Source organism: Danio rerio, chromosome 2 (genome assembly GCF_052040795.2).
Source record: "Danio rerio strain M-AB ecotype USA chromosome 2, GRCz13ab, whole genome shotgun sequence".
Classification (NCBI taxonomy): domain Eukaryota; kingdom Metazoa; phylum Chordata; class Actinopteri; order Cypriniformes; family Danionidae; genus Danio; species Danio rerio.
Window position 1 is genome coordinate 30,147,989 of NC_141022.1, and position 24,053 is coordinate 30,172,041.

Genomic DNA, 24,053 nt, shown 5'->3' on the forward strand with positions numbered 1-24,053 from the left:
ATGTGGGCCACGTAAGTTTGGCCTATCTTGACCCACATTTAAAATTCATTTTTATTATTTTCGGATACAAAGGTAATTTTCAATCAAATCAATTTGAGAAAAATGCACAATGCTTTATAGTTTTATCGGTGCAGTTGTGATGCACCAAGATATCTGGCCCAGTTCAGGCCCAGTTAGGTTGTCAACTTGGCTGCGACTTGGCCCAAATATGGTCCATGTGTAATCTGACATCCAAACTTGGTCCAGTCATGTACCGGTAATTCACTGCAACATGTGGGCCATGCAAAAGCTGATTGTGTGGGCCAGAGAAATGTTGTTATGGGTATATTCTGTGATTGCTCTCTGAACTTAGATTTTTCTCATTGTAAATTTATCATTATTTTATTGTGGGTTTTTTTTGGCTAAATTTATCTATTCATTCATTCATTCATTTTCTTGTCGGCTTAGTCCCTTTATTAATCTGAGATCGCCACAGCGTAATGAACCGCCAACTTATCCAGCACATGTTTACACAGCGGAGGCACTTCCAGCCGCAACCCATCTCTGGGAAACACACACACTCATACACTACAAACAATTTAGCCTACCCAATTCACCTGTACCGCATGTCTTCAGACTGTGGGGGAAACCTGAGCACTCGGAGGAAACCCACGCGAACGTAGGGAGAACATGCAAACTCCACACAGAAACGCCAACTGAGCCGAGGATCTTACTGTGAGGTGACAGCACCTACTGTGCCACTGCGTCGTCCTTTTTCTGGCTAAATTTTAATGCATAAATGTCAATTTTAAAAGAGACGCCCTTACTATTTATTTTCAGAAAGGATTTTGATTTATATGTAAACTCTATAGAAGACTCTAATAATTATATTTGATGTAAAACTCTTACCTGGTGTAAAACATTTCAATTTTATTTATGTAACCCTTTTTGTATTGTTCATATCGTATCTTTGTAAATTTTCTTGCATAATAAAACAAAACTTCAACTTTGAATCACGGGAATACATTTTAAAACACAGTCACGTAGAATGATAAATGAATAAAATTTCATAATTTATAACATTTTTATGGTAACTTTGACTTTCTCCCATTTAATTATTATTTTCCCCCAGTTGTACAAATGACAGGACGTGTTATAGAGCAATAAATAAAACGTGTCATTTTAAATCCACATTGATTCAGGTTAAGAGAAAGTGTAACAGGCAGTCTATCCAGCAGGGAAAATTATAAACACACAATATCGATGACATATTAAATTGATTAAAAGACCGTAAACTTTTTACATGTTAAAATGCTGTTTTCGAACTTTCCATTCATCAAATAAAAATGAAGAGGAAAAAAGTTTTAACATCATTAACAAGTATTAACACTAGTAATAATATATCACAACAGAGCAGAAAGTCAACATATTAAGATGATTTCTGATTTTTAAGAACATTTTAAATGCTAAAATGTCATCTTTGAATCACAGGAATACATTTTTAAATACCGTCACATCGAAACAAATAGATTGGAATGATAAATAGGAATAAAAATGTACAATTTATACTGTTTTTATTGAGATTTTGACTTTCACCTATTTATTAATTCCTGTTTTCTCTCAGTTGTTTAATCATAAGTACAAACGACAAGACGCGCTCGCTTTTGAGCAATAAATAAAACGTGTAATCTTAAAATCCACATTCATTCAGCTTTAAGGGAAGTGTAACAGGCAGTCTATCCAGCAGGGGGAACGAGTAAAGTAAACACACATGGGCGGATCGCCCTTTAGACCGGTGGTGGAGACACGTAGCTGTCTTGACAGATGCCAGTATCCGCGAGAAAGCTCTGGCGGGAGTAACAAAGCTTTACTGTCTCTAAACCTTTGTTACGCTGCTCTTTTTCTATCACGTCGGATTCTAGTAAAAGCGGACAAACAGGGAAAGCGGATGAGTGAGTGTAATGCTCGCTGACGCTCAGTGTTGTTGACACATCCTCGGCTAGCTCTCCGGCTAGCGCTCCCAAAACTTGAGGAGGAGAAATGTCTCCGGACGACAACCCTCACACCCTCCTGGGCAGGATACGCTTCTTAAACAGGTGTATAGAGTGTTTCCGAAAGAGCGAACCTCTGCCGGAGTCCCTGTGTTATGTGGCGAAGGAGGTTTGCTATAAGATATGTAAGGACTCGTCTTCGGGCTCCGCTTCCGCGTCCTCCTCTACAGCGGGCAACTCGGGTGGCAAGAGTGTGGTGTCGGTGTGGGACAGCCCGCACCAAGCGCCACACAAGAAATCGTGCAGATGTAACATCGAGCCCAAAAAAGGGACGTGCATACGGACGACAGGGGAGGAGTACTGCAACAGCCACGGCCTGTGGGTCAAAATAAACAAGGTAGAAACTTTATGTATAGGAAATGCAGTCGAGGATTGCTGTTAGGAGCCGTTCTGATTGATCTGCTGTATCATTATTGCCATCAATGTGGAGTGGACTTCCTGGTTGGTGACGTCACCCATGTTATCAACTTTGCAATTATTCAGCTTTTCAGACCACCCTAACAGCTTTTACATCTCCTCTGTAAAAACCTTTGACTTTAATATTGTTTAATAATATAATTTTAAACATGACTTCATTCAATATTCAGATGTCTTTGTGTGCATATTCAGATATGTTTGCAAATTAGCACATATTTAATGAAAAAACTAATATTTTGCATATTTTTTTAGTAAACTTCTTCAACTATTGCAAAATAAATGTTTGCATTTATGTAGCAATAAACTGAGGATCTATTGTGATACTTATTTTTAAAATCTTTTTACATTATTCGCCAGCAGTATCTTACCTTAAATTAAATATGGAGAAATGAATAGGTGTTCACCACACAGGTGTTTGTGTGGCTCTGGAAATTCTACACTGCTCTGCTCAATGGACATTCAAATGAGAGTCAGCGTGTTTTGCTTGTGTGCCGGTCTGATTTGTTTGAGTGCTCTGTCTATCCCAGGAGCAGCTGGAGGAGTATCGGGCAGGTGTGGACATTGAGGAGGGCTGGATCCTGGTCTGCAAACACACTGAAGGAGGCGACAGACTCGTCCCGGTCGAGTCTGCTGACACTATCAGCCGGCAACAGCAACTCTTTGGATATGACCACAAGCCTTGTAATAGGTTTGTGGCTTCGTAAAGGCCCACCATTCTTTATTTCGATGAGTGTAAATAAAAATTGGGGATGAAATTATTATATTCATATATAATTGTTATAGTTAAACATGTATACAAACCCTATAATATCTATACTCCATTTGTTTTCTTGATGGATGGATGGATGGATAGATGGGATGAACTGTCAGTGAATTGATGGTTTATGTAAAATTCAAATGTTGTCCTAAAAAGTAATGTATCTATATCTTAATGGTTCAATAGATCTAAAGTGCCAATGTTGTTTCCAAATATCTTGTAGGTGGGAGCAAGTGGTGGATGTGGAGAACTCCTTACACATGGGTGCCAAACCCAAGGTGGCAGAGGCGGATGAGGCTGCTGTTCGAAAGTTGAGGCAAGTGAAAACTTTGACCGAAACATTTCAATCTGTAATAGAATGTTTAAAAATGTGTCCCCTATAATATAATTAGCTGTTTTATACATTTCTGCATGTCGTCTAGTACTAATAGGCAATACAGTGAAAATACATACAGCTTTGGAAACAAAAAATTAAGAGACCAACTGAAAATTCTCTGTCTGTAGGTTTACTGGACTTGTTACATATTGAGTAAAATGGTAATCTTTGCATTATTATGTAAAGATATGATAACAATTATTTCAGACTTCAAATAAAAATAACATTGGTAGTGTGTTGTCCTAGAAAAAATAATACAAACGTGCATAGCTGTATAAATATGTTTTTGCAAGAATATTCCAAAATAAGGCTATCCTTCTGTTTATTAGCCAATAAATACTCTTCATATTGATATCAGAATATTAAAGTGTTAGTACACCCAAAAATGATTTTTCCTTATCACTTACTCTCCCTCTTGTGGTTTTAAACCTGTTTAAATGTCTCTGTTCGTTAAACACAAAAGAAGATATTTTGAGGAATGCTGGTTGCTGTCACCCATCAAATTCCTTAGTAGGAAAAAAAAATAAAAATATTTATTTTGTGTTCAACAGTAGAAAAAAACTCAAATAGATTTTGAAGAAGGGAAGTAAGAGTAAATGATGACAGAATTTTCATTCTTTGGGTGAAAAAGAGTTGCATTGAAGTCTTTGTATTTATACCCTGAATTTATTTTATTTTTTATTTTTTTAATTAATGCATCCAGAAAATAACATGGGCTGTGCCCAAAATCGCCTACTACTCAGTAGGTACTGCAATTGCATTTAAACATACTACTAGGCCATTAGAAAAGTGTGTTCTATGTGTACAGTATGAATGTCAGAAGTATGAATGGACGTACTGCATCCGCCATTTTGTCATCATCACTTGACCTACCTACGCCATTTGTGTCGCTGCACTCCCATTCATGATTTTTCTTGCAGTGGATCATGGGATAGCGTAGCATTCATCCAATGCTCATTTTATTAGAAACTTTATAAATTTATTATAAACTCTAATATTATAAAAGTCTGTTGTGCATTCATTCAGTTTAAAGAGATTTTTTAAGTTATGTTGAAAAAAATCTGTATGTACTGTTTACGACTAGGGTCTGCATGCTTTGACATTATTATTATGTTACATATGACATGTTTTAATTACATGTTATTAAAAATATGTGGCTTATAAATAACTAGTAAGAATTAATTTTTTTGATGGGACAAGTAGTTGTTGTTTTTTTATGCTGGACCCTTAAAAAAAACCTTACCCTTTAACCTTATATACATCTGAAATTTCATTCTAAATAGTCTTACAAAAAAGTCCTACATTTTACTTTGTGAAACCTGCAGAAACCCTGAAATAAATAAATAAATGTCATATCACTGATGTGCATATTTGGTCCTCAAGGTATGTGCCTCCGACATGGACGTTTGAATGTGACGAGGACCTCGTGCACTACTTCTATGACCACATTGGAAAGGAGGATGAAAATCTTGGCAGTGTGAAACAATGTGTGACCAGTATTGACGTGTCTTCTAGTTCGGTATGTGAGGGCATAGTATCATTCTGCATTACACTGAATAGCAGAGAGCTGCAAACATATCAGATGTTTTCGACTAGTAAGGGAGTTGCTATGCTTGAAGGAGGACCCTAGTGGTGGAGCAAGCTGTCTGACAGATGGAGACACGGAGACGTACTGGGAGAGCGATGGCATGCAGGGACAGCACTGGATCCGTCTGCACATGAGGAGAGGCACTGTGGTCAAGTAAGGACGACTGGTCTGCTAGCGACTGTAATTAAAAAGGACTTTTTCCACACTGTACTTAAATCCAGTTGGTTCTAGATAATTTCACAAGTTATGAAATCAGGTCAGTCTGTTCAAACTTTTGTTTTAATGATTTACAAGCTGACATTATCAAGTATGACACTTTTTTGCCAAAAACAAACAAGTCAGAAAAACTTTCATAGCAAAATGAAGCCATTCAGGATTGAGTTAGAATGTTGACAATTGAACCTTTAATTGAAGTTATTTTTTATTTTTTTATTTAACAACATTTGTTCATTCATGACAAGTTTAAAACAGCCAGTGGACTAGCTCAAAAACAAACTCTTGAGTGTTCTTGAATATAATACTTTTTACCTTTTAAATATTACACACTAGTAGGTAATCAATAAGTGTGTATGAAAAATGTACAAAAATAAATATCTGATTAGATTTTTTTCACTGAACATATTAAAACTAGCCTATTAAATTAGCTTATTGTCTTTTTCCACAAATAAATTAAGTGAAATTTATTACTTTTTTTCAGGTTTCAAACCTTGTCTTTTTGTTCACATCAGATTTGTTGTTTGCTTGCTTGCGTGCATGCATGCGTGCGTGCGTGCGTGCGTGTGTTTGTGTGTGCGTGCGTGCGTGTGTTTGTGTGTGTGTGTGTGTGTGTGTGTGCGTGCGTGCGTGCGTGTGTGTGTATGTGCGCGCGCATACATCTGTGTATCCATTATCCATTTATGTTTCGTTCTAAAAATGAATACGATTCAGTTTGACAACATAAAGACGTAAATGTTTTCTTCATTTAGCAAACTGATATTAACAGTGGACTCAACAGATGACAACTACATGCCCAAAAGAGTTACCGTGTACGGTGGAGAGGGGGATAATCTCAAGAAATACAGTGATGTAACCATTGACGAGTAAGTAATTTCATTGAATGATTATTTAAAGCCATTTGGATGATATATATTCATTTATATTCTTGTCGGCTTAGTCCCTTTATTAATCCGGGGTCGCCACAGCGGAATGAACCGCCAACTTATCCAGCACGTTTTTACGCAGCGCATGCCCTTTTAGCCGCAACCCATCTCTGGGAAACATCCACACACACTCATTCACACACACACACACACTACACTATGGACAATTTAGCCTAACCAATTAACCTGTACCGCATGTCTTTGGACTGTGGGGGAAACCGGAGCACCCGGAGGAAACTCACACGAACGCAGGGAGAACATGCAAACTCCACACAGAAATGCCAACTGAGCTGAGGCTCGAACCAGCGACCTTCTTGCTGTGAGGCGACAGCACTACCTAATGCGCCACTGCATCGCCCCAATATATATATGCTTAATATATTTATTTGCAGTACATTTTTAAGTGGTTTTTAAAGTCCATTTACTTTTTCATGCAAGTTACTATTTAAAATGAATAAGCTGTAGCAATACCTCTTTTTTCAAGTTATAAATATGTAGAAGTTATGTAAAATGCTAAATTTTTCAACACTATGGCTTCATTTCTCGCTCTCTCTCAGCACCTTGATAGGAGAGGTGTGTGTTCTGGAGGACATGACATCACATTTACCAGTTATAGAGGTCAGGATTGAGGAATGCAGAGGTAAGATTCTTCACACATTTCCATTAGAAACTAGCATGCATTCAAATGCATTTATAGTGTTCATTTACTTCACATCATTAATCATGGACACATAGACATCACCTACCTAAAAAGTAAGAAAAAAAAGAATACAAAGGAGAACATTAACATTTTGAAAACTGAACTGAAACTATATTATTAAAAATAAACTTGCGAGACTTAATTTACATCCTGCGGCAAATTAATTTTTAATGTAAGTTTAGTGATTTGCTTGAGGTAGGGCAATTTTTATTAGGTAGGTAATTATTTTTATGCTTTTGATGAAGTAGCATTCAACTTAAGAGCTCTTTATGCTGCGTTGGCACCAGACACGGAAGAAGCTGAAAGCTTCTATCATCCAGGTTCAGTTTCTGGAGAAGTTTATGAACTCACAGAGCTGGGTACACTTCTGAAAGGATCTAGTGGACTCAGACACAGCTCCAAACAAATCATCACTGTTTTTCAGCCTTCAAAAAGCACATAAACACAACTCTTCTCTCAATAAAATCCATGTTAGCCATTTAGCAACAAAGCTCAAGTCACTGGGCAAACAGAAGCTCTGACTATGACGTGAATCCGCGTCTATTGTTTAGTGAATTTGATGCGCGAATGAAGAGACTAAATTTAAAACGTTCAAACGCGAATTATCCACGCGTACCACATCTGGTGTGAGCATTAGACCATGTACTGGACCATTTCTCTGTGTGTTGCTGGTAATATCTTTAAATAAATGTTTATTTAGGCATATTTATTTATTCCTTTATTATTTATGTACAATAATTGAGACATAAAATAAGATGGCAAAATATAATGAATAACGAAAATGTAAATGAAAACATGAACGAAAAGGCTTATTCATTGACTGCCTAAGTCCTATTATTTTATAATAACAAACACTGTACATCACTCTATATTTTATTTATATATATCAGTGTATATGTATTATTTATTTATTTAAGTAATTTATTTAGGCCTACTTATTTGTATGTAGGTTTGTACTTTTCATTTTAGTTGTCTTTTATTTCTTTAATTTTACTTTACAAAATGAATCCTCATTTCACTTTACAAGTTTACAATTATAATAAAGCTTGTTAAGTTTTTAATGATTACTGAAGGAATTATAATGCTTTGTTTCATGATTTCATCTTCATTTACAAGTAGCAGGGTATTTACCGTCTCTCTCTGCCACCTGACTGCATAGTCGCAAACTGCGGTTATACCTAAAAACGCGTTCTCAATCCTTCAGTGTGGCGGAGGTACAAGGCGAGACGGTAATGCTCATTTTAAAGTGTCACCCACTGTATATGCTATATAACTGCAGAATAACTATGTTTATCTATACAAACTTTAACTGTTGAAAGCGATTTGCTGTCAGTTAAAGTTATCAATAACTTATAAAGTTATGGTAACTAATAACCTCAACTTTCTGAATTTGATTGTAATGAAATAATGTGCACCTTTTGAATAGCTGCTTTGAAACATTACTTATTGTGAAAATAGCTATTGAAATAAACCTGAAGTGAAAACTTAAATATAACAGCAATACAGTCAAAGCATTTTGTGCTACTACAGCAAGTCGATGGGCTCAAAATGTTTTAGTTTACACATGTATTTAGCATCATCCACTTTTAATTATATTAAAACTCTTAACATCAGACGTAATTGAGGCATTTGCCGTCATCTGAAAGAGAAAGCATGATTAGTAATCTTTATTCATAATATATATTTTTGTTGTAGATGAGGGAATTGACGTACGGATCAGGGGTCTAAAGATCAAATCGTCCTGCGAACGTGACTTGGGCCTGAATGCAGATGTGTTCCAATCTCCCAATCTAGTGCGCTATCCGAGATTGGAGGGCACACCACCTGATGTCCTCTACCGACGTGCACTGGTGATTCAAAGGTAACAACCGGCAACATGTCAATTTCTAAGGGCTTTATTTGAGCTTTTAGTGGCACTCAGTGTTTTTTTTTTTATGTGTGTGCATGTCTGTAGGTTCATCACACTTCTGGACAGTCTATTGCCTCATATGGTGCCTGCATGGGACTACAGTCTGGGAACATTCAACCAGATCAAAGTTAGTACTCTTGTCTTGAGCAAATTTGTCCTATGGCATTCTTTATACTTTCAGTAAGTAGTTTGTGTTCACTGTTCATGTCTATATGTAATCCTCCATCATTCATGTCAGTTTCTTTAATTATTATTATTATTATTATTATCACTGGTGAACCTTCATTTAATTTCCTAATAGAATATAATCAGGGTAGCTGCTGGTCTTTAAAAGGTCTTAAAATGCCTTAAAAAGCCTCAAATTCAGATTTGATAGGTGTTACCTAAAAAAAAGTCTTCAGTCTGATGGAACCAATAATTATTTTACGATCATTGAACAGATATATGAAGTTTTTTCCTGTGGTAGTAATTGTGTTATTGGGAACTAAGGTAGCAGATCAAAGCACATTTAAATAAAAAATGTATTCACACAACTATATTTGGCTTGTTTTGACACATTGTTAACTGCCTGCTCTACCAAATGGTTAACCATATTTTGACTGTTTTACATAATGACTGTTAATAATGATCGTTTAAATAATGGTTTACACTACACAGCATTGTTGGTTTACAAAATAATCAAACAAACATAGTTCTGTTGCACTACTAAACTTGATTTTGGTTTTATTGTAACAACAAAAAACAAGAAAACACAATAAATGAGAATCTAAAATATTTTATGGCATACTTCAAAAAAAGATGATTTAGTATTAAAATTTTTTTTATATTTGATTATGCTTTTAAATAAATTAGTTTTACACTTCATTTTTTTTTTATTTTATAGTATTTGCATTGATTACAGTAATTTTACCATAAACTGAGATATCAACCATTTGATAGAGGTTGTTATCTTAGAAATTATGAAATGTGTTGGAAAAAATGCAAGTGTGTTAATTAGTGACAATTTTTTTTCTTGGTGGAGAAGTTAAAGGCTTAAAAAGATGTAGCTAAGCAATAAGTATTTTACTTTTTTGGTGGGGACAAAATATAAAAATACCAACCAAGCCAGTGAATGATGTTGATGCCATGTTTGCAACATTTTAGGGTAACACTTTATTTTGATGGTCCATTTGAGTATTAGTATAAACTTTGCAAGTACATGTCGACTTACATTAACCCTAACCCCAACCCAACAGTCTACTTAGAATCTAATGAGAATTAGTTGGCATGTATATGCAATATCAATTAAATTCAACAAACAGACCATCAAAATAAAGTGATACCCATTTCAATGATTATTTACAATCTAGTATTGCAACATGATACTGTACATGTCAGGAATTGAGATTAATGTTTGATTTTGTTTCTTTGATCTCTGTGCTGGTTAGAGCATAAAGCAGTTCCTGCTGTTGTCCAAGCGTCGCTCTGCTCTCATCACCCAGTGCCTGAAGGACTCCGAGACCAGTAAGCCTAACTTCATGCCCCGCCTTTACATCAACCGTCGCCTTGCCATGGAGCACCGGGACAATCCCACTCTAGATGTCACATGCAAAAATGCTGTTTTAACTCAGGTAGTCCACAAAATATGTACAGTAGATTTGTGTTTTTTTAATATTTCCCTAATGATGTTTAACAGAGCAAGGAAATTTTCACAGTGTGTCTGATAATATTTTTTCTTCTGGAGAAAGTTTTATTTGTTTTATTAAGGTTAGAATAAAAGCAGTTTTTATTTTTTTTAAACCCATTTTAAGATCAAAATTATTAGCCGCTTATTTAATTATCAGCTATATTTTTTCGATAGTGTACAGAATAAACCATCATTATACAGTAACTTGCCTGATTACCCCATCCTGCCTAGTTAACCTAATTAACCTAGTTAAGCCTTTAAATGTCACTTTAAGCTGTATAAAAGCGTTTTGAAAAATATCTAGCCAAATATTATTTACTGTCGTCATGGCAAAGATAAAATAAATCAATTATTAGAGATGAGTTATTAAACTATTATGTTTAGAAATGTGTTGAAAAAAATCTTCTCTCCGTTAAACAGAAATTGGAGAAAAATAAACAGGAGGGTTAATTCAGGGGGGCTAATAATTCTGAATTCAACTGTATATTCAGATAAATTCACAATAATGCTTGGACTAATGTCTGAGAATAAATTTTACAGGAATAAATTTAATTTTAAAACACATTAAAATACAAAACATATTTTAGAAATGGAAACCTGTAATATAGTTAGATTAATGTTTTGCAAGCAAAATGGGGTCTTGGTTAGCATAAAGAACTTCTTTCTAAAAACTGACAAAAAGGTAATCTAACAGCCCCCTTACATTTAATATTTACTGTGTTTATTTTTCTCTTGTCTAGGTTTATGAGGGTCTGAAACCATCTGACAAATATGAAAAGACTCTGGACTACAGGTAGTTTTTCTCTCTGGTGAAATCACAAGAATTGTACTAAACTTTATTTAACTTCAAATAGTCTAAATCAGGGGTGTCCAAACTCGGTCCTGTAGGGCCAGCGTCCTGCAGATTTTAGCTCCAACTTGCCTCAACACACCTGCAAAGATGTTTCCAGAAAGCCTAGTTAGAGCTTGATTAGCTAATCTAGATGTGTCTGATTGGGGTTGGAACTAAACTTTGCAGGACACAGGGCCGAGTTTGGACATGTCTGGTCTAAATGCTCCATAACATATTAGACATGGCTGAGAAAATTAAATGTACACGCATATATTTTTTACTTTTGTACAGGTGGTCAGCGCGATATGACCAGTGGTGGGAGTGTAAATTCATTGCAGAAGGCATAATCGATCAAGGTCATAAGCTTCTTACACACCCACATTAATTCGCAAATTTGCAATCAAATTAAACACGGTACCCTTATGTGCGATTTCCATCTTGTAGGCGGAGGGTTTCGAGACAGCCTGGCAGACATGTCTGAAGAGCTCTGTCCCAGTTCGTCAGAGTGTCCTTTGCCTCTACCATTCTTCACTCGCACATCTAACCAGGTAACAACTACGCTTTTATATCGACTTTTCAATCCAGGATCCTGGGATATCCGAATGTTTATTCTGCCAAGACACTTTGACCTAAAATATTCACGTAAAGTATCCCTTGAGATTTTAAGTTTACAGGTTAACAACTTGATAACATGTTCACGGATCTCAGATATAAGTTAATGGTCACATGAAATGCAGGTCAACAAATGAATGCATTGTTGATTTTGCATTTTCTGGAAAAATAAGTCACATCTGACTATAAGCCACACCAGGGGCCTCATGTATCAACGCTGCATACGCACAAAAACTTTGCGTACACCAGGTTTCACGCTCAGAATCGCTCACATTTGGATTTACTAACGATGAACTGAACGTCGGAATGTACACAGCTCCATGCCAGCTTCATGGCTGGCGTACGCACATTTTTTGTGCGTGTCTGTTTTATTTCCATTGGCGACTCCTAGAGGCAGTTGTGTTAAATTGCACTCTACAAAGTGTCTTTGAGCCTTGCAATGGCAGCTGTATGAGACGGGTTCATCTAGCAGGTATATAAGGTTTCCATACCATGCAGTTGACCAGCCAAACATTAAAGCGCAAATTGCAGCGGTCGCCTGTTTTCCCAATGTAATGGGAGCGATCTACTGCACGCACAATGGTATAAAGACACTATCTGAAGATGAATTTGCATGCGTGAATTAGAAACTTTCCATTCAATAAATGTGCAAATAAAATATGATGCACAAACTTATTAATGATTCCTAATTGTCTTTCTCGTGATAAATAGTTGGCAAAATCTGATATGTAGCGGGGGGGAAAAAAGAATGACTTTATCAGACCCTGTATTCAAACCGAGTTCATGCTCAAACGTGTCAAAACATGATGACATGCGTTTTTCGAGCTTTTTATTCACTCAGTGCGATGTTCAGACCCAACTGTGTTAACCGCATCAGCTAAACTCTCTCACTCTATTTTTTTCTTTTGTTGCTTATTCCAGAGGACAAATTTGCAAATAACATCGCTTTTCTCCGGTCTACCTCTGAAAGCAGCACCTCCAATTCACATTCTGTTCAAAGTTTCTCTTTTTGCTTGCTTTTGCCTTTGCTTTTTCGTTGGGTTTTGTAGAGTCAGTAGAGTCATTTGCATATTCATACGGGGGAGGAGGCAGGGAGGGGGTTTGTGCTCGTGCATGTTGCGCTCAGTTTCATGTTCATTCGGATGTACAAAAGAATATGCGTGAGATTCGGCGTACGCACATTTACAGCTTTGTGCGTACGCGATGTTTTAGTATGATTTCCACGCAAGTCTTAGTACATGAGGCCCCAGATGTCTTGTTACGATGAAAAATAATCAGTTCATAGTTTCATTCTTAAAAAGCTCTAAATAATACAGAATCTTTATAAGCATTATAATTTATTTTAGTTATCCTCACTTTTCAAAACTGAAACTTGTTGCTTGTTTTTGTTTTGTTTTTTTGATGATAATAAAATATACAACTTGTATTTTGTAAATTATTTTAGTTTTTTATTTTATTATGTATATTTTTATTTTCTTTATTTTTTTAAAAACCCTCTTGTAGCCCATTCAGCTGGGGTTCACTCTGTATGAACGTGGATATGGATGTTTTGAATATATTACTAAATAATTATTCCACTGTTTTGGGACAGGGAGCTGGAGAAGCCAGAGACTTCTATGTCCCAAATCCTTCATGCCGAGAATTCAACAAGTTTGAGTGGATTGGGCAGCTAATGGGTGCAGCTCTTCGTGGAAAAGACTTTCTGGTCAGTGCCAGAATTTCCAGTTGTACCTTATCATTCATTTATATTTAGCTTTAAGCTAGCTGTAAATGAGATTTCATAATATTTTTTCTTTAGGTTCTGGCTTTACCAGGGCTGGTGTGGAAGCAGCTGATTGGAGAAGCGGTCAGCTGGACTAAAGACTTCCCTGCTGTAGATTCAGTTTTAGTAAGAAGCCCAAATATCTCTTCTTCTGTCTTTTCTTTTATGCAACTTTAAGCAACTGCTGGACTCTAATGTGATTCCTTAGGTGAAGCTGCTGGAGGCAATGGAGCACATGGACAAAGAGACGTTTGACTTTAAGTTTGGCCAGGAGCTGGTGTACACCACACCTCTGAGCGACGGGCGGCTGGTAGAGCTCATTCCTGGAGGAAGCGGAGTGGTGGTTCGATATGAGGATCGCGTAGAGTTCATTCGCCTCGTACAGAAAGCAAGACTAGAAGAGAACCGAGAACAGGTAATATAACACCGAAAAAGGCTTAGGGTTAGTTCACCCAAAAATGAAAATACTGTCATTAATGACTCACCCTTCAGAACACAAATTAGGGTATTTTAGATGAAGTCTGAGCGCTTCCTCGTCCTCCATAGGCAGCTACTTTCTAGAAACCAAAAGTATTCCATGTGACTTCAGTGGTTCAACTGTAATCATACTGTAATCAAGATCCAAGAAAAAACACTCACCAGGCACTTTATTAGGTACACCTTACTAGTACCGGGTTGGACCCCCCTTTACTTTCAGAGCTGCCTTAATCCTTTGTGGCATAGATTTAACAAGGTACTGGAAATATTCCTCAAAGATTTTGGTCCAGATTGACATGATGGTGAGTGTATTTGTGTTTAAAAAAAAAAAAAAAAACTTTTTTGCCTTGTGTCAGATCAGGCTACACATTTATGCTGCGGTCACACTGCATTTTTCTCCCTATAGACTTTCATTAATACGCACGTAAATGTGTCCGACAAGCCCATCTGACAAGTTTCGCAGTTTGCTGCATTGGAAAGTTAAAGCTTGGTGAACTCTGACCTGCGAAATTGCATAACATGATTGCGTGAGACTAATCGAAGATGAAACATGACCTTTCTGGACAGAAATTTAAAACATGGACCAATAGCTTGCTTTAATTGTTTAATCATCTTGTTTAATCATCTTGTTTAATGTTTTCACAGCGCCATAAAACAGAATTTTGCACGAAAAAACTGTAGTGTGATCGCAGCATTACTCCTTTGAAAAAGGGTTACTTTGCCCCAAAAACTAAATTTTACATTGACGATTACATTCCACCAACAAGGAACATTAAAAGTAAAAGTCTTTGAAAGTGATGGTACCACAAAGCAATGTTCATTAACAGAATGCAAACTCCTGCTAGGCACATTAGCCTGAAATAATGGCTTCAGGTAAGGGGGTGCGAAGCCAGTGATTGTTTTAGCAGTGCCTTGAATTTGATGCGAGCAGCAATTAGCAGCCAGTGTAGATTGATGAATAAAGGTGGACGTGTGCTCCTTTCAGTTCAATTAAGACCACTCTCGCTGCCGCATTCTTAAAAGTGTTGGGAGACTAGCCAAATGAACACTGCAATTGTCCAGCCTGGATAGAACAAGAGCCTACACAAGCAGTTGTTTTTATAGGAAGAGTCTGATCTTCCTGATGATATATATATAGCTGAAATCTGCAAGATCAGACAGTTCTAGTAATCTCATTGGTAAAGTTCAGAAAGTTGTTCTAAACTTTCTTCATTCTGCTGAACACAAAAGAAGACCTATTGATGAATGTTGGTAGCCACTGACCTCTTTTTGTAGGGAGGAATTGTATGCAAGATAATGGCTAGAGGTGGAGGGTAAGTAAACAATGACAATTTAGATCTTTGGGTGAGCTAGCATTGCAACACTTGTATTTTTTTTTCAAACTTCTTTTAGAGGACATTGTATATTTCTCAGATCTGTCTACAAACCCTGTTCTTAATCCATGCTGTGTTCCCTGCACTACAGATATCTGCCATGCAGGCAGGATTGGTGAAAGTGGTGCCACAAGCTGTGCTTGATCTCCTGACATGGCAGGAAGTAGAGAAGAAAGTGTGTGGAGACCCAGAGATCACAGTGGAGGCCCTTAAACGCCTCAGTGAGTCATACAGCAGCCGGCATGAGCATTAAATAATTCACATTCTCTGCCTCAGCATGAATTCTCGAAGGCACTGAACCAAATAGTGGATGAAACTAGGAGCATTACAGCCCTGAACAGCAGTGCTTCTCGGCTGCTTCTGTTTCATGACAAATATGTTGGGTTAGATTTAAAGTATCACATGGACAGAATTGATTGTTTTGCTAAAATGATTGCTAATGTAATGCAAATTCTCAAATATATTACAGGGTTCCCATGCTTTTTGAAAGTACTTGAATTCATATGTCTAATATTCAAGCACTTTCAAGGCCTGGAAAGTAAAAACAATTGTAGGTTGTTAAAAGTGCTTGAATTTATAGTTTATGGTGTTGTTTCAGTCGTTGTACTGTTCTGCTTTCAAATACTAAATGAAAAAAAAAAGAATTTCTTCATTTACAATCTTAAATTTAAATCTTGTACAAGAACTATGACAAATAACCCCCATTTGAACATTTCACAAAAACCATTTGAATACTACCAATATTGAATTCAATGAATTGAAATGAATGGTGCTTAAAGTTCTTGAATTTGCTGTCCATGTAAGTGTGGGAACCCTGGTATTAATATTAATGATTTTTTTGTTTTCTATCAGCACGATATGAAGACTTGGAGCAAACAGATGTCAGAGTGCAGTACTTATGGGAAGCGCTGATGAACTTCACCAATGGTTAGTGAGGTTACTTGTTATACACAAAACAACCGTTTCTAGTCATTTGCGAAAGGAAGTGCTTCAGTTTCCAATGTTGTTATCTTTTTATTTCCATCAGAGGATCGTAGCAGGTTTTTGAGGTTTGTGACTGGCAGAAGTCGACTTCCTGCACCGATCTACATCTTCCCAGACAAACAAGGGTAAGATTTGCATAAAATAACAACACATTCATTTAGGTTGTTATGAGCAAATTATTGAGCAAAAGCTCTCTTTATTTTTAGGTCTGAAACTGAAGATGCACTTCCTCAATCTTCCACATGTTCCAGCACCCTTTATCTGCCCAAATACCCAAGGTATGTTTATTGCTGATGTTTAGTTCCTCATATTAAGTTAATAAATGTACCACCTTTTTTTTGGCTGCATGTTAAACGGTGTGCTTCCTCCACAGTGCTAAAGTTTGTGAAGAGAAGCTTCGCTATGCTGCATATAACTGTGTGGCCATTGACACAGACATGAGCCCATGGGAGGAGTGATTGCAACTGATTTTGCCATGTTTACCAATTTTACACACAGAATTTTGGCATAAATAGACTGTAGCCTTCAGCATCGTGCACATGACCATGTCTACACTATTGCCAATTACATCTGTACAGTATAAATAAATATGTTATACACAATACCTGGTTTGCTGTTTTTCCATGGATATTTAATCAGTATTTTTAATTTAGTAAGAATGTTTTGTTCAATTTAAGGTAACAAATTAACTGGAATATTTTAATTTTTTACACCTTTAATTGATAGGACAGTGTAGAGTATAGAAAGGTAATCAAGTGGAAAGGGGAAGGAATGGCATAGGACCTCAGGGCGGGTATTGAACTTGCGTGCCGTGATCACCAAAATGCGATTTGTCAACACACTAACCACTACACCATTAGTGCTGACAACTGGAATTATTTTTAGAAACTCAAGCAATATAAACTTGAAGGGATAGTTTACACAAAATCAAAAATTTACTGATCCTCCAGTGGTTTCAAATCTCTATGAGTTTCTTTATTCTGTTGAGAAAAAAGACAATTTTTTGAAGAAAGCTGAAACCTGTAAATGTTGAGTTTCATAATAGGAAAAACAAAGCTTTCTTCAAAATGTCTTTTTGTGTATTTAACAGATGAAAGAAAGACAAACATGTTTGGACCATGTAAAGGGTGTGGTTGAACTATCCCTTCAAGAAACTTGATTGGTGAAAGTACACATAATTCCACATTTTTAGACATAAGATTTATTAACTACGGGCTTAATTTAGATAAAAGTCAGAATCAGAAATAATAAACATAAAAGTCCACAGTGTTTAGCAATGATTGTTCTCATGAGAATGTTTTTTTCTTTCTTATTTGACAGACTTATTTTGTGCAGTTGGTTTCTTTTTTTTTGCTTGTGTTAAAATGGCCAATAATAACATGACTTAAATGTCCTTCTTTTGAGAATGTTTTAGACTAGAGAATGAAATATAGATTTTGTGTATTTCATAGTTAGTTCTAATACAAAATCCTTTAGATGATGAAAAGTTGCATAATAGGAAAATATGAGTGAGAAGAAAATCCACAGCTTTTTAAATTCGGTTTCAATGCATTTCATTTTACTATCATCAGTTCAACATACACATTTTTGCCATTCTGTACAAATTGTACAATAAGTATATATATATATATATATATATATATATATATATATATATATATATATATATATATATATATATATATATATATATATATACATACACTTTTTCAATTTTTATTTATTCCTGTCATTTACTTCTGTTAGCTTGCTTAATTGTCAGCATTGTCCATTAACAATCAGCTTGCATTTTGACAAAATAAACTATACTTTTTTGATTCATATTTTTGTAGAAACCATTATACATTTTACTTTTCAGAAATCTGTGATCAGTAAAGTGTTTTACTGTGTGCATTTATTTTAAGCCAATTTTGTAACATTATATTATGTTATTCATTCATTTTCTTTTCGGCTAAGTCCCTTATATTACATTTTATTATATTATATTATATTTGTACAACTGTTTTTGAAATTGTTAATATTCAGAAAGGTTTCTTGAGCAGCAAATTAGCTTTTGAATGACAGGATCTTAACAATAAAGACTGTAATGATTCTGGAAACATAAAATATTGTTAACGAAATAATATTTAGTAATATGAGGCCAAGCCTGTAGCCAGCCTGGTGTGAGGGGTGTTTTTTTTTTTCAAAAATTTGACCTATTTGCAGTTATACGCCTCAGTTTCTATTTTAATTTTTAATTTTTTTTAAATATATATATATTTTTGCTGGATTAGCTAGTCAGATGTCATCATATTCACACTTTTTGATGTACTAAAACATTTCCTAAATAACTGCAATAAAAACAATTTAAACAAGACTAATTTTTAAAATACAAATGTATTACATCATATATCATTAGTAAAAAATTGGAATCTGGTAAAGTTTTAAAGTAAAAAAACTAGCTCACTATCATTTATTAGGCAGACAACAAACTGGCCAGCACATTCAAATGTCCTCAGTCACAATTAGGCAATTTCAATATATATATTATAAATTGAAACATAATAATAATAATAATAATAATAAAATCTTCAGAATTATTCTGGTAAAAAAAGTACATTTGAAAATTCCTGGATTTCAACAATAGCCAAAGTATATTCAAATTAATGTAATGGTTCGCTTCTGGTGCTTCTCACCTTTTTATTGCTCATTTTGCGGCTACGGGCATAGACCACTTTGAGGGATGTAAACTAAAACATTGGTCCCTCTGTCCTGTTGTATATGTGTAATTTTTTTTATAGTTTCTAAATGATTCCAAGCTGTTTTAACATTAAGTTATGATTGATTTGCTTCTTGCTACAGTTATGAAATAGTTTGATAACAATTTGTCAAACCTCAATTTTTAACTGAATACAAGAAAAATAACTTCACTGCATTGAAGAAAAAATACAATAACACCAAAGAAAGAAGACAGAGAGAAAAAAAAATAAAAAATACACAGCCTCAAACATTAACAAAAAAAGATTGTCATGAGCTTTAAGAAACTTATTATTCTTATTATTATTAATAAGCTTAAGAGATTCAATGTTGAAATGTCAACAAGGAAAGTATTAAAAATAGGTATTGTTTTTAGAAACTTATTTTTGTGTATAAAAAATTTACAGTGTAACACAAAAAAAATTACAATAAGATCAAGAGCATGATCATCATCCGAGAAATACAGAAATATATCTTTTATAGACAAATTTAAATCATGTTTAAATAGGGATGATAAATAAAAAATAATGTAATTCCAAAGATGTTTAATGTGAGAGCAACTATAGAATAAGTGAAATAAAGTCTCTTCATGTATATTGCAGAAAGTACACAAATTAGATATATCAAAATAATTAGCAATTTGGGAATTTGTAGGATAAACATTATGCAAGATCCTAAAATGTATTTCTCTTATTTTGTTGGATATGCTGAATTTTTCAGGTAATAACCACGCTCTCTTCCATTGAATGCAGTCAGAGAAGTTGGTCCAAAAAAATTTACATCCTGGGGTGGTATATACAGAGTAATGTAACAATCGTCTGACATGTCTGTTGTTACATTTTTTATCAAAAAAAGACACTCCATCCAAAAAAGTTTAGGCATAATTGTTTCCCTCTCATTAAAGTAAAGAAAAGTCTTAAATAAATGCACATAACTTTGTGACAAACTCTTTATAACACAGTTGAAGGATTTAGCTGGCAAAGGGAAGTTATACAATGTCATAAATTCTTCATATTTCAAAATATTGCCATCATTTTTAAATAAGTCCAAAACAAAAACTATTCCTCTTTCAAACCACTTATCAATAAAAAGAGATTTCCCACGAGTTAAGACAATAGTTTGATAACAAGCAGGAAATGTTCATGGGCCAATGACATCACCACATTGAAGTGGTTTACTGTTTTATATATATATTTACATATATATATATATATATATATATATATATATATATATATATATATATATATATATATATATATATATATATATATATATATATATATATATACACACACACACACACACACACACACACACTATAGTAACTATAAATGAATGACTGTTTCTGCAAAACACTGGAAGGGCTCGTTGTGGCAGTCCCATGTACTCCCACTGACTGAACTGCTCTCGCGAGTCGCGACTTCAGCAGGTATTCTCGCGATATGTGTTTGCTTGAAACCCGCCCATGAGCCTCTGCGAGCCCTCTTTCTAGCCGGCGCCTGAGAATGGGTATGTGTCTTCCGATTCTGATCGCTGGAACAATCCGTCTTCATCTTCTCTATCCGACGAGGTTTATAGTTAATCTGACTTTATTTTGTATTACAGAAGTAATATTTAAAAGATTTAGGTGAAAATTGCATGATTCAGTGTATTTTAAAACAGTTTGCGTAAATAAACTGTAAAGTGGCTGGATACGTTGCTCAAGATGGCTGCGCGCATGCGAGAGTACACTTTCACAGCGTGTAGAGAACAGACGAAGCTGTAGTTACAGGGACGAGTACAAGGCAAGCTGTAAATATAAAAGTACTGTGTATGTAAGTAACATTGCTGTAACAAAATATTGTGTTTTAGAGGTGTAGTGTATGGGAAGTAGTTAGCACAGCTAACTAAGCTAAACGAGTGAGATGCATGTGTCAACTTACGACGCTGCATGGCCAGCTAACGTGACCCGAGAACTGGATTTATGTAGTTTGTAAACGTTAAATTAACATTCACTTTATATTTCTTGTCATAAATGCGATTGCAACACTATCTTCGCTATTGGTGGAAGCGTGTAATGGCAAGAGCTCACGTCGTGTTAGCTTGTTGCTAACGTTAAATGAATCAGTTTGCTGATTTGTAAGTCTTTGCTTTTAAAGTAACGATTCGTCCAAACTCAATCTTAAGTTTAAAATGCATTTTTTTGTCTCTATGAAGTTCGAAAATAGTATTTTTTTTTAATGGTTTTTTCTTTTAGAGTCATCGGCTTGACACGATGAGTGGAGTTATTTTTGTGGGTTGATAATAAAGCTTGAGTGTACATGATGAATCCAAATTGCGGAATCCGATTTTCCATGCGGATAAACACCTTGGAGAACTGAACGCTCAAGCATTTATTGAGTTTACGTTCTACTCGCATTCATATTTGTTTACTAAGTCTAACGCATTTCAATCTCTACACCACAGGTATCTCAAGGGATAACTGGCACAAACGCCGCAGGACCGGTGGCAAACGCAAGCCCGTCCACAAGAAAAGGAAGTATGAGCTCGGGCGTCCTGCAGCAAACACCAAGGTGAAACACTCTTCAGTGTACTTTTCCATCAGTATGGGAAATGATAATGTGGGTGATGTAAACATGTCCTTAGGTTGGTCTTATTTGGCCGTTTTGGTCAAAGTCTTTGACCTTCCAATGTTAGGATTCGTCATAGTTACACTGACACATGGCTGAACTCGCATGGTCTCTTCATATGTCTTTGTTGTATTGTCTAAAGGTATGTTTTGGCTCCTCTCTTTAGATTGGACCTCGCCGCATCCACACAATAAGAGTCCGTGGTGGAAACAAGAAATACCGTGCCTTGAGGCTCGATGTGGGAAACTTCTCATGGGGGTCAGAATGTAAGTTTGTATTTTTTAGTGCTGGCCATTTAGGTGTACTGGGTTTCTGCAGGTTTTAACCATTACTCAACTCAAAGTTAAGTTAGGATTTTTTTACATTTGCATTTTTTACATTACTTTGGATTCATACTTTAAGTATTTGGTCTTTGAAAGTGACATTTATAGAAACTGTAAAAGCATCAGAGAGCACACTTAAATTGAGGAAATGTGTGTAAATTCAACATTAGGTTGTATTTACTAGATGTCTGATTTATTTATTTAGACAAATGTTTGTAAAACATTTTCAGTAAGTCGTAAATTAAGTTACTCATACTTAAGTTACCAATACTATATAGAATTATGTATTTGGACATTTTGGAAAAGTTTTTTCCCAGATATTAATACAAAATATCATGAATATGTAGTGTTTACTTTGTGTTTAAAAAAAAACAGGCTAATGGTTTAAGGTAATATTGGGACTATGCAGATGTTCTACAATCTGTGTTAAATCTAAATGTAAAAATCCTTTACAATTGTGCAAAAAGTGTTTAGCAATATATATTTTTAATCAAATTAAGTTTTGTCATTTACAAATAAACCTTTAAGTTGTCTTAATCCTTAATATTCTTTTGGTATAAAATAAATCAATTTTGACTTATGCAATCTGATAAATGATACACCAGTGACAATTGGTTTGGTTTCCTTCTAATAATTTTTTTCTGTACTTTTATAAAGTCTAAAATGTGCTTTCAAAAACCTGCAGAAGCCTTGTCTGTAGTTCTTTCGGTGAAGATAATCTGACCAGTTCTGCTACTGAATGTTCATGATGGATATCTATGTTCCAACTCTGAGAAAGAATTTTAAAAATTGACATTTTTCTAACTTTGATTACCTTCAGGGTGTTTTAAATATATTGTTACACTTTCAGGCTGTACCCGCAAGACCAGGATCATTGATGTGGTCTACAATGCTTCAAACAACGAGCTGGTGAGAACCAAGACCCTGGTGAAGAACTGTGTTGTTCTGGTGGACAGCACTCCTTACAGACAGTGGTATGAGTCTCACTATGCCCTCCCACTTGGCAGGAAGAAGGGAGCTAAACTGGTGAGTGCAAACGAGTGTATTGGTTTGTTTTATAGTCTTTCTGTGACGATAACTTTGTCCAGTTCTGCTACTGAAATATAAGTGATGCAGTTTAAGACTCTGAGGAAGGCTTGTAAATCATGTTAGTCCTAAAATATACACTGTCAGTTTCTAATTGTTGCATTTTAATTTGTCAATCCAGACCCCTGAGGAAGAGGAAATCCTGAACAAGAAGAGGTCCAAAAAGGTCCAAAAGAAGTTTACTTTGCGCAGAAAAACAGCCAAGATCAGTCCTCTGCTGGAGGAGCAGTTCCTGCAGGGCAAGCTTCTGGGTAAGGCTAGTTATGAGGTCTGAACGTGGCTTTTTAATGTGTTCATGATGAAACCTTTAACCAGTTCTGCTACTGATAATATGGTGCTGAGCTTTTAACCTTTCTGACATGCACTGAAAAGCTGCCTGCAGTCTTGCTTGGCTTCAGTGCAAATTTTAAAAGTCTGTGTTTGTTTTTTCCCCCAGCCTGCATTTCATCCAGACCAGGACAGTGCGGCAGGGCTGATGGCTACGTCCTTGAGGGCAAAGAACTGGAGTTCTACCTGAGGAAGATTAAAGCCAAGAAAGGCAAATAGATGTACAGCGCTCTTTGATACGACCATTAAAGAAAACACCCCAACTCATGTCATTGTCTTCATTTTATACAGTGGAAAGTTTATTTTATTAGAAAGTTGGTTTGGCCAAGAGAAAGCTGTGTTTTACA

At 35.6% G+C, this 24,053-nt stretch overlaps 2 protein-coding genes and 2 non-coding genes across 5 annotated transcripts; all 4 read left to right on the forward strand.

Moving 5' to 3' along the window:
• The first annotated feature begins 1,753 nt into the window (after positions 1–1,753).
• hectd3 (HECT domain containing 3) lies at positions 1,754–17,224 on the forward strand. 2 transcript variants are annotated; one of them, NM_001077159.2, is given in 21 exon segments: positions 1,754–2,367; positions 2,975–3,135; positions 3,428–3,520; positions 4,964–5,099; positions 5,200–5,321; positions 6,134–6,247; positions 6,865–6,947; positions 8,703–8,868; positions 8,962–9,043; positions 10,344–10,526; positions 11,323–11,375; positions 11,706–11,770; positions 11,859–11,962; positions 13,618–13,731; positions 13,825–13,914; positions 13,997–14,203; positions 15,730–15,859; positions 16,491–16,565; positions 16,666–16,747; positions 16,829–16,900; positions 16,996–17,222. In NM_001077159.2, coding segments are annotated over 21 exon segments (2,565 nt in total). In that variant the 5' UTR covers positions 1,754–2,019; the 3' UTR covers positions 17,081–17,222.
• A 3,619-nt stretch (positions 17,225–20,843) lies between these two features.
• On the forward strand, positions 20,844–23,969 carry rps8a (ribosomal protein S8a). The gene is given in 6 exon segments (NM_214793.1): positions 20,844–20,870; positions 21,807–21,913; positions 22,137–22,236; positions 23,144–23,319; positions 23,501–23,630; positions 23,816–23,969. Coding segments are annotated over 6 exon segments (627 nt in total). The 5' UTR covers positions 20,844–20,866; the 3' UTR covers positions 23,926–23,969.
• LOC137488411 (small nucleolar RNA SNORD46) lies at positions 21,959–22,064 on the forward strand. Its single transcript, XR_015479319.1, has one exon. It is a non-coding gene; the product is annotated as a small nucleolar RNA SNORD46 (small nucleolar RNA).
• On the forward strand, positions 23,357–23,427 carry LOC137488410 (small nucleolar RNA SNORD38). Its single transcript, XR_015479318.1, has one exon. It is a non-coding gene; the product is annotated as a small nucleolar RNA SNORD38 (small nucleolar RNA).
• Positions 23,970–24,053: the final 84 nt, after the last annotated feature.